Here is a 14,824-nt window from a genome sequence, read left to right on the forward strand (position 1 = left end):
AACAACACAAACTCTGTGAACTAGAATATTTAATTGAGTTGGACATGGTTAAGCATGGTAAATGATGGTCACATCAGGGTAGACATTAGCTTGGTTTACATGCAGTTTAGAAACTCCAGGTTCTCTTTCCATTATCATAAGAATATGACATAGCATGAACATACCATGTACTTTCCTCGCACTATTGGAAATGTACGGTCACAACAGGGCAGGTAAATTGCCTTCAGCAGTGAAGAGCTCGTTTGTGATGTAACCTTGCACAACTTTCCACTAGCAATTCTTTATTAACAACTGAGATCCGCCGATAGCAGCACTGGCAAGCTTCTTTGACCAAATAAGACTAAATGACCACAAAATGGGAGCTTGAGGTTTAAGAGACCTCTTCATTCAGAAGGTTTTTTTTTTTTTTCATTCATGAGATACCATTTATATAACGTTTAAAATGATTGCCATTTGCAGGTGACTCCTAAAATGATGGTGTTTTATAAAACAAGTGTTTAAAAAATACTGCAGCTGCTACAAAAACTTCACCCAACTAAAACAAAATGCAGCCCTTTGGAATACATGGACAGGTTTTTTTTTTTTTCCTCTTGTTTTATTTTATAGGTTTAGTGATCAGATAGCTAATTGCTTTCAGGTTGACATTTTTCAGTCCCTTAACACTAAACTAAGATGCAGTGCATATTCCACTTGTCTTCAGTAGCACCTATCATGTTTAGCAAGACCAATAAAAAGTCACATTTGTATCCCAACATAAATATATTAAACTTAGCCATATTATTTTATATTATTGCTGTAGGCTACCAACCTCAGCACCAGGCTACAGCGGACAGTGTATAGCGTTGAAGTGAAATCTCAAACTTAATTCATAGGGCAAAATTTATTTTACAAGAAAAGCAATCTGAAAAAGAAATAAATAAAGTAAAGCAATTAATTAATTAAATAATTTGGAAAACCAAAACAACTTTTTGGTTTTGTTGAATTTCTTCAGCTACAAACCTGGGGTTTAATAATGCTTTCTACAACACTTACAAAAGAACTTTCCAGTTACAGAAATGCTCAGGTGGATTGAGCATCTAATGACCTTGAATTTGTGGAACTATAATACCATTATACCCTAATATAATATATATATATATATATATATATCTTATATATATATAACAACACATTCAACTGCAGAGAGCCTTGCACAGGTCCTGTGGAATTTGGACGTGTCAGGTACTTATTAAGTTTTTTTTTCCTTAAATTATTATATTATTATATATTATATTATTATATCTGAATATATAAATATATAGTAGTTCAATATAAATATATAAGTAGTCAAAAATGCTTAGTAAAAAATGCATTCATAGTTCACAGCTCTCTAATGTAAAGTTGGTATGCTATTTGGGCGACATATAGAACATTTCACCAATTAATGTTTTATCCACTGTAACAGGCCCAGGAAAGGGGAGAGGGCAAAGCCCTGCAGTAATATGCATTTGTTCATTTTAGAACGGAGTACCCCTCCGCCCGTGTATTGTTTTGTGTTTGTATTATAATTTATTTATCTGTAGATAAAGGACGGCGAATAGCAGAGTGTGTTATTATTGTTTGTGATTTAAAATGTATTGTTTATTATTTAAAGAAAATGTTTATTTTAGAACGGGGTACCACCGCCCCTGTGTAATTTATATATTTTATAGGACGGTAAAGCTGTATGTTTGTTATTATTTTGCAGCGTGGATGGGAAGCCCCACCCACATTAAAAACCTTGTGCAGAAGGTGACCATCTCCTGTTGCTAATTGGGAGATGGTCATTTGTATAAAAACCCTGCAGTTTTTCCTGCTCGGGGTAGAGAGTAAGTGTTGTTGAGAAACGAGAGCGAGTCAAAGAGAAACGAAAAGGAAAAGAAACGAAACTGAAAGTAAACTACTGGGTCACTGCAGGCGATTGCCCAGCCTGAACGGGGTTTAGTGATTTTGTTTGGTTAAAACTTTTGCTTTTTCAGTGTTTTTTTTTTTTTTTTTTTTTTGTTCAAACCTTTTATTTTATTTTTTGTCTTCAACAAAAACAGTAATTTGTCTGTGTTTCTCAGTTTCTGCTTCTGGCCTGATGTCACCACATCAGCCAACTGTGTCACATCCACGTTAAATATATTTGTGTTTTATTTTTGAAACTCGCATTGCAATCTGTAAACCCCATGAATATATACATGTACTCTTGAAGGTTGTTTTTGCTTCTCATATTTTTTTTTTTAGAATACTAAATTAGGCAGACTGCAGTTGCATTGCGGTGCTTGAACACAATCTGAAATCTTCTTGTAAACCCAGTTTAATAAAGGTGAACAATATCAGTAGAGGTGCAAGCGAAATTGGAACACTGACATGGATATTTAAATAAACCCTCCCATATATTAATATTCATTAGGCTGTGTGAATATTGAAGGAGAATTTCTCCCCCTAAAAACCCAAATTGGCAAAAAGAGGTACTACCAAAACACATGGCAAAAAAAGTTAGCCTTATTCTTATTTATGCATGTAAACCAAGTTACTGTTAAAACTTTATGATTACTTCTAAATATTTATTTATGGTTTCGTATCACATGATTAAGCTGCATTCTAGAACTTAAAAAAAAAGATCACTGACATTACAATAGTAAAGATTTTTTGCAGTTTTACTTTTTTTTTTTTTTTTAAATAACCTTTGTATACACTGCAGTAAATTACATAGCCCCTCAATGTACATCAGCTGATCTGAGTTTGGTACACTTAAATGTAAAATACTGTAATTTAAGGAACATCCTACACCATTTTAGAAGAACATCTGCTTGTTATAAATGAGGTGGACAGAATGAACAGGAAATATGATTCTATGTAGTACAGTGTTTTGATAAAGGTGTGTGCTGTATTAGAGGTACACGTTATATAAAAGGTGCATGTTACACAAGGTATATAACTTAAGGCAACTGAAGTCATAATACAAAGACTGTGCATCTAATTTAAATAATTATTGTAACCTCTGTCGATAGCCAATCAGTTATTAACTTAGACCCAATTGATATATACCCTATGCTGGTTAAACGTAGGTTTCAACTCGTAGGGAAAAAAAACACACAAAAACTCAAAATGGAAAATAATTACTAAAACCAGAGCAGCATTCTAATCAAATGATGTAGCCAACTGGCACAAACTGAGATGTGAAAAACATTGTTTTAATACTTACTGTATTTGGTTTTGGTGTGGATGAAGCAGTTCTCTGGGCACTTGTCTGTGACCAAGGCAGGGCTAAATAAATTAGGACAGCACTGAAGCTTGAGGCAAACTTTCCTGCAGAATTCTGACACCTGGTCGGAGGTTCTCACAATCTTGATAGTTGATCTGTATGTTTTCCCTTTGTACCTGATTTATTTAAAGACAGGAGTATCAATTACTGTATTGATCAACAGGTTTTTGAGCAATGTCTTAAGCATCCTGTTGGCGCAGTTCCGGAAAAAACAACAACAATGCATCCCCTTGTGTCAAAAAAAAAGTGCATTCACTCACTGTGCCACGTCGTAGGCCAGAAAGTACTGGGCCGTATTCAAAAGTTTAACTCTTAAAAACAATGGATGAATGTTAGTCTATTTTAATAAACAGAATAACAGTTCATATTCACATAGTTGACCAACTGTGTAGATTTATATGTTGTGATAATTTAAGAAACAATTACATGAACAAATGCGGGCAAACACACTATTAAAATCATCCGACGTTTTAGCAAACTGATATCGTTCACTTTTCTATAACTGGGTTTACAAGAAGTTTGCCTAATTTGGCCATCAAAAAAATAAATAAAAAACCTTCAGTGGTACATAAATTCATGGTGTTTACAGATTGCAATATTTCGAAACAAAAAACTCAGACAGAGCTTTACACAACTATATTTAAGGTGGATAAAACATGAATTGATGAAATACTACCATGTTTAGTTTGCTAAAAAGTCAGATGATTGTAATACTGTACAGTTAATATAATGTAGCACACTACAGTTGTACACAGATGGTACTACAGCTTCCCACAATATACTGCTATTTTTTAAAATAACACAGATTCACAGTTTTAATCTTACTAGATGTGACAATGGACAAGAAAACCTATGAAGAATGGCCAGAATCTTGTATCAGAGGACTGCATGTAAAGTCGCGTTACAGTTTGTAATATTCACATTATCCTGCTGTATTGCATCCAGTGCAGTCCGGGCAAAACAGTAAACTAATACAAATAAGAAAAATCAGAAGCTCTGACATTTTTAGAAGGTGAGAAAAAATAATCCCATAGAAGGACATGTTGTATCACACGCTTTCACATAGCTCAAATGGAGTTATTTTTCTACAGAAAATGCCAATGTATAAATATACATAATATTTTTTACATATATTAGGTCCACTGGTGTTTACATCAGGGGTTTTCAACAGGGGGTACACGTACCCCTAGGGGTACTCCTAAGAGTCATAGGGGGTACGCAGGACAACTCAGATAAAAATCAAGTTAAAGAAAATAATTAACTTGAATTTATTTTTTAATGGTATTGTATATTCTCTAAACAACTATGCATAATTATTTAATCTTTGTTTAGTATCTCAAAGTGAACCGCTGAAAAATAAAAGCACACACACAGTCTATCAAGCCCACATTTTCCACCTGTACGCGCGCGCGATTTCGATAGAGTGGATTTCCACTCTGATATATAGGTGAAAGGTTGTTGCATACTGAATACGGTACTAAATAGAGATCTTTCTACTCCATTCTGGAAAATGTGGGTATCCACACTGTAGTATCCCTTATTTAGCTATAGACAGAGAGGTCAACTAGTCACATAATACCTTCAGTTACAACTAATACATGTAGCAATACAGCTTTAAGTTCAAAAGGTTGTAAAAACTCACTTGGCTTTTAGTGTTTCTTCTTGAAAGTTCCCCTGTGGGTCTTCTACAAGCTGCAGTTCTCTCAGTACACGGCCTGGTTTATATGCAGCATTGATCAACATGCCAAGAACCTGGGAAATAAATAATAAATGAAGTCCCTAAGACAAAGCACTTGATATTACAGTATACCGGTCTCAACCAACAAGCCCTTTCAATGTGAAAAGATAGTACCAATACAAATAACGTAATGTCTGCTGTAATTCATATGCTGAATACAGACTGGGGAAATAAAATAAAAAAACACAGGCAACCCCTTCAATTCTAACTGCATACAGTAATCCTGATGCATAACTGCAAGTACACACAAACAGATTAAGCGAACCCCAATTCAAAAATGTAAAAGTTGAAATTTCATGACAGCTCAGTATAATGAACGAGCGGATGCATTTTAACATACCTTTCAGAAAGGAGACACCCACAAAAGAAATTAACAGTTATTCACTGCATTTGACAGAAGGCCATGTCCATAATAAAACAAAATACACTTTGGCCCATTAGAGCTCAATAGCCGTCCCATGTGCTGGCTGAGCTGTTACGTAATGACTATTGATTCATGACAGCTATAGCGAGCAGGCAGGACAAGTGGCACTTTGGGACAAGGCACGCTGGAAGGTGACGGCAGGGGAGGAGGAAGACCAAACAAAGAGACGACAAGGAGGCGTAGGCGATAGGGCTATTAATAGAAAGTTTGATTACGTATGTGATTAGAGGGAGGATCCTCCTTTCAGAAACACAACACAGTTTCCAAATAAACAACACAACTGTGGCTATCAGTAACAGAACATATAACATACAAAAACAAGTCATACAGTATTGATGTCATGGGCGGGCATGGCAATTGCAAACATATCTACTTCATGCCACAAATGTTTACATTTTCCATAAATAATGTATCAATATGAATTGTGATCGCGTGCGATGGTACTTTGCGGTAACCTACTGTTTTATATGAAAACAGCATGCGCTATGCTTATGCAGATGCAATCCATCCTTTTCTAGAGCTTATAATACAATTACAATCTAATATTGCTCTGGGGATCCTGATATTCCATAATAAAAAATGAACACACAGTAGGCATCTTAATATTCACAGATTATAAATAAGTGGTTTAAGTATTTGCCTTGGGCTGATTCACTCCAGCAACTACACATCAAACCTAATGAACTTATAGTTATACAGCACAAAGTACATCATTCTGAATACTGTAAAAAAATATATATTACGAATGCAGTAATACCAAGAAAAAAAAAACAAAAAAAAACAAAAACATTTATGTCTTAGTTGTACAGGTAATTTGCAATTCAACCAAAAAAAAAAAAAAAAAAAAAAGTTGTTATTGTAAAATGTCTACAGTTTTTCTAACATCTAGCTGTCTGTAGCCCAGCAACTAAGTCTGGAGGGATTCACTGTCTTTGAGTCATGGCATATTCCCCAGTGTTGGATGCGTTTCAACCTCCAATCACTCAAATCAACAGGGGTTCAAAATTCTATTTGCAGACTGCCGAGACATCTATGGTGTTATATAAATATAAAACATCTGGTTAGAAAAAAAAAAATAACGGCAGTAAATATAACACAACTAATTAAATGCAACTCAGAAGGTCAATTTTATGACTCAGAGGTGTTGTTACCAGTTTTGTAAGACTAAAGGGCCCTTCGACACACCGACGCATTGTGTTGCAGCCATTTTGACTGCGCAGCTGTTGCTCATACTTTAATTAGAGACTGTATTCGTGTAATTGGAAAAATTGACATTTTAGGAGATGTGCTGGCGTTTGTACCTTTATACAAGAGGTTTAAAAAAAATCAAAAGCGACGTTGTTGGTACATCATCCTCTCAACCAACAGAGAATCCGAAAGGGAGAATTGTATACACTAGCGAGATACAGGTATGTGACAGTGAGAGATATTTTATGTATTTCAGAATGACAGGTGAAAGGTCTGATGACCTGTTAAACAGATTGGGACCATTACTTCAATGCAAAACGTACACAGCAATGCAGCAACACCTGAAGATGGGGGGTTATATGTTATATTTAACAAAAATAAAAGTTATTTTCACTGTAACAATATTTGTGTGACTAATCCTTATGTGTGTAATTTATAATAAGTTAATACGTCATGTGAGACACCCTTCACACAACGTATTAACTTATACAGGCAGTCCCCGCACTTACGACACAATCGGTTCCTGAAAGTCGCGTTGTAAGTCGAAGCATCGTAAGTCGAAGCACATTTTCCCATAGAAACAATGTTATAAATTGGGGTTACGTTCCTTTCTCTTCAGCCAGATAATGTAGTTTTACAAAAATTACCCGTTATCTTGTACTCCTGCAAATATTTATTTAACTCTTTACACTCAGCTCGGTGGTTACACGCATATTACTCATTCATCTACCTGGCTTGTTTAAAAGTACAGACTCGGGGCTTTCCAATGACGTATTCAGTGTGTGTGTGCGGTACTCCTAGAAGGAAATACGACCGCTTGAAGTTAAGCCCCTCCTCATGTGACAGCGTTTACAGCTTAGGTTTCGTTTTGAGTCAATTGCTCTTATCAGACATCGTTAATGGTAAATAAATTAAAAAAAAAAAAAAAAAAAAAAAACGCTAGACTGAGTCAGGGCGACCACTACAGATACTATGGTTTGGACAGCAAGCATGCGCACATGATGCCTGGCTCAGGTCTCGCCATGTCGTAAACGCAATACCGATGTCGTAAAGTCGAAGCAGGGTAATAATGCAAAAGAGTTGTAAGTCGAGGATCACCTGTACATGTTTTCTGCAGAGAATATGGTTTTCTAACACCTTGTAATCTTTTCATCCTTAATTAGGGGTTCACATAACTGGTACGCCGGTACTCATGCGGACCATTAAAAAAATGCTGACTTCATTATTGTTGTATAAGACGCAAGCGTACCGTCAGTATATTTTTAACAGGAAAGCAATAATAATAACGGCAGACGTGGTGCTCGTGGGCTGACGGTGAGCTATACGTACATGCACGTGTGCTGTATTTTTTGTATACTCGTGTCCTGTACAACGCTCTGAAACCACTTGTGGTCTTCTGTGCTCTATAAACACTTTTTAAATAAAATAAATACAAAATCTATGCCTAATTTATGGATTATTCCCGGAGAGTGGGGGTCTACAGGCTTTGTGAACGATGTCAGTGATGAAATCCCCCCTCCCCCCACTGCTGACCAAAAAATAAATATAAACTATTCTTAACTTCCTTTTGTTCCATTGTTTTGCAATTCTGCAATGTGAACTGTAGAACTACACCAGAACTGTTTAATTCACAGTACTTGTTTGTGGACCAATGAAATAGCAACTTGTCAAGACAGCCGTGTGCAAGCACCAATGGGGTACGTAATTTAAAAACAAACATTAATGAAACTGTGTCTTAAGGCCATTGCACACTGAATCCGATAACGCTTCCGAATTTAACGTGCGTCTAAACAGAAGAAAGTCAGTAATTGTCGTATGACGGTGATGCGTAAATTTTGGAATTGAAACAAGTTCGATTTGACGTGCGTTAAAAATGACATTGACCAATGAAAAACTACTGGGAAGACACGTGTGTTCTTGCAGTACCCTGAACAAAATTGAAAATCTAACTGTGTGCCACCAAACAAAAATGACTTTATGATAAATGCAACAAAGATTACAAAGATTTTGTAAAAAAATGAACACATATGGAACGGACTTGGACGGGCACAAATGATATGTATTATAAAACATGAAAACATGGATCTTGTGCAGTATAGGTTATTACAAGCATATACTTTTAATTTCAATTGTAGTCGAGGATGTAAAGAAACAATGGCCTAACCTGGAGACACATATCAGAGAAAGAAGCGTGGCAGAGCAACCAACAGCGGTCAGGACTTAACAGTCAGAAAAGAGGGGCAGTACATGAAAGCGACATGATATATATATATATATATATATATATATATATATATATATATATATATATATATATATATATATATACACACACACATACATACAAACACATAGGAGAGGGTGTTTGAAAAATTAAATATTGGGTCATATGGTTCCTGATGCTATGACAACCGTATAAGATCGTATGTTTTTTTATTTATTTATTTATTTTATTGTACTGTGTAACAACATTATTGTAGTCTGGCAGAAACGTAATAATTAGCAAATGTTTTCCATCAGCGTTTGCTGATCATTAAGTTTATACTACATTTAACATTTTTTGTGTTCAAAGTTATGTAAGAATTAACAGAACTGTATTTATTTTTTATTAAAATACTGAAACTAGGTATACTTAGTACAAAGCCCCCACTGCACCCCAGTGCTCTGAAGTACGATATTAACACATCGAGTGTGCTATGAATTGACGGATGACTTTTTGGGATGACAGATTCTAAATGACAGAACGGATCCCCAGTGTGCAAAGGCCTTTAAAAAAATAAATAAATGAAAATAAAACACACATCGGGAACATCCCCCCCCCCCCCAGAAATAATGTCAGTCAAGTATGAACCAGCCTTAATAATAAAAAACAAAACATTTGCAAAATGCATTGATAAATGTGGCTTAATGGGTGCTGTGCTTACTAAAATAAAATAAAATAAAATTAACAGAGCAAAACATAATTCATATATTACAAAACACATTTTACATGCACTGAAGATAAACATGTATAATTTGAAATTTTCCATTAAGACACCCTTTACTTAGAATTTATTTCAGGTAATTGCTTAAATGCTAACTGCATATAGTCATCCTAATGCTTACCTCTTTGAGGACAAGAGTACATTTGCCAGGGCCTACTGACTGAGGCAGTTCCGCTATCCTGCCTTTGTTTAAATAGGGACCTGAGAAACATCGATGGTTGACAAAGATTTGGGAGCAGCAGTACTTCCCATTATTGGCGCCTGGGAAAGTAAACAACATATTAATGTTAACATAGTGAAATTCAGGGGCATGAACCAGTGCCTTGCTCCTTCCTAATCTCACCTGTCTATCATCATTAACTCCCTATTTAAACCCAGTCACAGCTCAAATCTTTCTCTTGCGTTTTGCTTTTTTCCTCCTCCTCCTCCTCACTTTTTCATATGTTTTGCCTCTGTGTCAGCCCCCACTGGGGGGATTGTGATTCTCACTTCCCCAACCTAAAGTTTCCATAACTCCACAGGTTGTTCGTGCAGTCAGTTCTTTCTTTTAAAAAATAAATAAATAATATATTATATGTGTTTTCTGACACATAAACAGTTATCTTTCCCCACCCACATTGTACAGGCAAATAATCATTATTTCCCTGCAAGTGCATGTGTAATACTAAACACTGTGTTGAGTCACACAATAAACCTGTTTCATTAGTTTTCAAATCAGAATAGGTATCATTTATCACCCACAGCATAGGTTTTGGACACCAAGCAACCCAAGTTATATGATTTCTGGCAAATGTAACCTAGTATTTATTTATTTATTTTTACGTGCAGCTTAATAGCTCAGCAGTTTGAGGGCTGTACTGTTGTAAGTCCTTGTTTACTTCATTGAGAATGAATTGCATTCTTTGTCAATGAACATGTCATGCTTGTCCATATTCTATGCATGAATAATTGCACACTTATAGTATACAGTTAAACTTACCAGTATCCAGTGGAGCACTGGGACAGACATTATGAGGTTCTTTCTCCACAGGCACGGAGGTTAGCAATCTGTTGGAAGCAAAATATTTGAGTTTCAGTTTGCCGTGTAATTTAACACAATAAAAGACAGAATAGAAGCTCAAACTTTATTGGGCTGAGAACAATGACAGTTGCTATTACAATACCAAAAGTACACACATGACTTCACTTTTATTTACTGAAGCTTCGTCATCTGTTGTAGGGATTACTTTTTGTCTGACACATTTTGTGGATAAAATATCGAGAATGGTTGTAATAGTGGGTAGGACCATGTATCTCCAGAGTGTATCTCCAGGTTTATGGGATTTAGGCCACTGCAGGTCTGCCACGTCACAGAACTACATACACTGCAGAGCAGGGGCTTTACAACTCCACTAACATTCTCTATAGCGTTGACCAGTCAGTGTTCTTCTACCTATAGTGCTTCCTACACCTGACACTTCATGTTTCTTTTCAACAGTGTCTGGTTTATTTGTTATATAGTACACTGTGAATAGACTGCTTCAGCGAAATGGAGTAGCATTATTTCATTGCTTTTTTGCAAGTGTAGTTTCTCAGGGAACACTTTTTTTCTACTGGTTTGCTTTTTTATTAAGTGGACAGAAAATGGAAACATCAGATTAAACAATAAACGTACTGTTTTTCTGGCTGTACTACAGCAATCTTCTTCTGTGTCTGACCTGCAAAACAAACGCAAAGATATGAATGCCGACTATTAAGTTGTTACCAAGGTAGTAGAATGCTGTATTTCAAGAAACATATCCTTGTATTCTTCATGTTCATGCCGATATATATATCAAAAATAAATTCCTGAAATACACCTTCCTTTCATAATACTCTACTTTCTGAAGTTTTTATGAAAAAATAAAAAAATAATAATTCACTCATTGAAGGCACAGTACTGAGGGAAAACGGAAATTCAAACAAAGTGATGCAAACTCCAAAACAAGATTCATACCTATAGCATTTGATTTTAAAAAATAATAACAAAAAAAAAATTATAACTAAACATATACTGCCATCCTTTAAATAACTCCCCTCCTGCCCTGGAGAAATACGAGCCTCAAGCCCTGAATGACCTTCTGTCGTTGAATAGCCATGAGGTGAGAACAGCATGCAAATGCTGTCCCCTCAGGTTAATAAGATGTCCTCCACGGGACAATACTGCCCTCGGTCTTCGGATTACTTCTCAGAGACAATAGTTTTCCACTTTTTACTTTATTCACTTCCTTCATTAATGACAATGTTTATTACAAATCAATACTGTTATAATCAAACCTATTTCAAGACATCCCTCACCTGCGTGTTGACAATTCAGTGACACGCTTGTTGCATGCTGCTCTTTCCCTATCACGCTACGAATAGGGTATTGCTTGAATGAAGGAGTAGTTCAATTATTGTTGTCTGCTGTTAATTTTATATTTAGAATGATTTTATTTCTCTGAAGATTCTGCCTTTGCACTTCAAAATAGGGCCTCACATGGCTGAACTTTGGAAACAGTGATACAGCACCTGGATTTCACAGCTCCTGAATGATTCTGTCTGGATCAAGTCCGGCATTTAAAGCAAAACTGTCAGTTGATTTTCTCCAGTTTAGTCACCCCTACTCAACAACTTTAGAATTTGCTTACGCACTTTTGAAGAATGTTCTTGTTTGGCTATATTCCTGCAGCGAATATAAAAGACTAGTGAATTAAAAAAAATAAAAAAAAAACCTCAAGTTTAAGTTTTAATGTACCCTGGCATATAAGCAAAGCCAACAGGGGAAAAAAAAAAAAAAAAGGCCTCCAGTAGTCTTGTGCAAAGATGTTACTACATAACCAGAAATAACTATAATCTCTAAAATAATAGAACAAGGCACATACTTATTTGCCTAACAGTTTAATACATTGATAACTTATATTTATTATGTATGCTTAAAATATAGCAGTAATACTAATGCTGATATTAACAATATAAATACTATTACTACAATTACTGCTCTGAATAAACAGTTTTGGTGTATTTTACATCTGTTTCTCTCTAGTGTTTTACAACACTATTTCTTAAAGTATTTTTCGTTTTCTAAGTCAAGTGGACCATCGGTTTTCAAAACATTTGTAGTTAGGACCCTCTTAAAGTGACTTAAGTGAAAAAAGTAAAGAAAGAACATTTAAATCTATATTTTTTTTTTTGTAAAACAGTAAATATATAAAAAGACCCGCAGCAACTCTCTGTCACTACTATTAGTAGGCTTGCTTGTGTGGCGGTCACTTCACAACCCTCCCGGTACTTTTCGGAACAACTCAGGGGGTCCCAACCCCAACATTGAGAACCCCTGGCATAGACAAATGTTTTTCCCAATGCCTTCAAGACCATGGCTAAACGTCTTACATAATAAAATCAGTCTATAAAATCTCATCTTTTCCAATGTCAAACCAGTTCTGCAGTTTGAGGTTTAACACAACCCTCTGCATTCTTTGGATTGGAACTTCCTCTATCAGAATGAGTTGAAGAGAGCAAGTTTCTATAGGATTGCAGTTTTCATATGAGTAATACCTATTAACACTTGAACACCAAGCAATACGTCCTCCAGCATCAGTGCTTTGCTATTGCTGTTGTTCACTGCAGTATGTAAAGAATGAGTATCGCTACTTGAGTGAGAAATATCTTAATTCAGATATTTCCATTTAAAAAGGTGCTTTAATTATAATGCATTAGGCAGTTCAGCTGTCTAATCAAAATCTACCTTTGTCATGACCACAATCCTATTATCGCAGTTATCCACTGATGGAAACAAACGGGACTGATTTCATATTGCTTTCAACAGTCCCAGTGGCAGATTGAATCATGGCATTAGTCCCTTTGGTCAGATCACTGAACTGCTGTCCTCATACTTAGATGAATTCTCTGTCATGGCTGAGCACCCTCAGATCTGAGGATGCCAAAATAACTCATGGAACGGACAATTTAGCAAAAAAAAAAAAAAAAAAAAAAAAAAAAAAAAAAAAAAGCAACAAACTATATCCAACCATTATAAGATTAATACCTCCCATTGGAGAATGTTTTATCTTTGGAATATTCCCATTGGTATTTTCTGCCATGATTTGATTATGAGTGATAGCAGTCAGTCCTCTTCTCACTAAATGATTAACATGCTGAAAGATAACCTCAGTGGTAAAAAAAAAAAAAAAAAAAGCCAACAGCTATAGACTGTAACGCCTACATATTTATTTTTAAAGCCCTCTAAAAAAAGAAATATAATTAAGGACACCTTCCTCACTTAGAAGATAATTTTTAATGAGATTCATAATTTTCTTCTTCTTGCATTAAAAATAATGCTGGAACAAACACAGGATTTTCACATTCGGATATTCACTCATAATTTAAATATTTGTCTGGATATTCGTTCATTTTCAAAAAGTAATAAAAGCCAATATATTGCTCAGAATGCATGCAGAGATCGCATAGCAGCAGCGGCGAGACCAGAGTATGCCTGTGTTTTCCAGCAAGATGTTACAGTAACACGTCAAAGTAGAAAAATATCACAGAATATGTTGTGTAGGCCTTACATCCCTATCCAATCATTTATTCATATTACTATAAGTAGTTTTATGCAATGCAACGTGTAAAAATGGTTTCACTGCTCCCTGCATCCTCTTGAAATAAAAAAGAAAGAAAAAAAAACAGCAGAAGTCTCAGTATCCTATATAGCACTTCACACATCTCTGGTATTAGACTCTGTATCAGAGCATCTTACCTGCTGACCAAGAATTTGGAGACGTAAACTCATGCTCAGAATTCTTGGTTTTAAAACCATGGATGAGGCCTGCAGGGTTTTTATTGAGAACTATTCTGACATATTTCCTGTTTTTGCAAAACTTGCAGCAATTGCAATTCCGATACCTGTATCAGGTGTATCAGCAGAACAGGGTTTTAGCGGAGTGTCAGAACAGAGTGCAGACCTGCAAGAGCTCTCGTATACGTGAGGATCATCTAAAACATGACAATTTCAATGGAAGCTCCTGACAATTATTAAGACTTTGATTTGGAAAGAGCACAAGTCATTTTCTGACTTGAGTGCTAAAAGGAAAAGTAAATAACTTTTAAAACAGCAAAACTGTAAATAGTTCTGATTTTGACAGCTACCCACAGAGACATTGGTACATGTTCTACAAAACTGATTTTTATGTCGGGATTGGGGGATTTTCAAAAGGAAACGT

The 14,824-nt window shown here is 35.6% G+C and overlaps 1 protein-coding gene across 3 annotated transcripts in view; it reads right to left on the reverse strand.

Annotated features, from left to right (window-relative positions):
• The window catches only part of LOC121318256 (scm-like with four MBT domains protein 2), a 75,894-nt gene that overhangs the window by 6,724 nt on the left and 54,346 nt on the right, over positions 1-14,824 (reverse strand). For all 3 annotated transcript variants that reach the window (XM_041254728.1, XM_041254726.1, XM_041254727.1), the window contains 5 exons: positions 11,260-11,302; positions 10,585-10,652; positions 9,727-9,866; positions 4,914-5,023; positions 3,212-3,387 (listed from right to left, as the gene is read on the reverse strand). In XM_041254728.1, coding sequence (XP_041110662.1) covers positions 3,212-3,387; positions 4,914-5,023; positions 9,727-9,866; positions 10,585-10,652; positions 11,260-11,302 — 537 coding nt within the window. The remainder of the gene's footprint in view (positions 1-3,211; positions 3,388-4,913; positions 5,024-9,726; positions 9,867-10,584; positions 10,653-11,259; positions 11,303-14,824) is intronic.

This window comes from Polyodon spathula, chromosome 7 (genome assembly GCF_017654505.1).
Source record: "Polyodon spathula isolate WHYD16114869_AA chromosome 7, ASM1765450v1, whole genome shotgun sequence".
In the NCBI taxonomy this organism is placed as follows: domain Eukaryota; kingdom Metazoa; phylum Chordata; class Actinopteri; order Acipenseriformes; family Polyodontidae; genus Polyodon; species Polyodon spathula.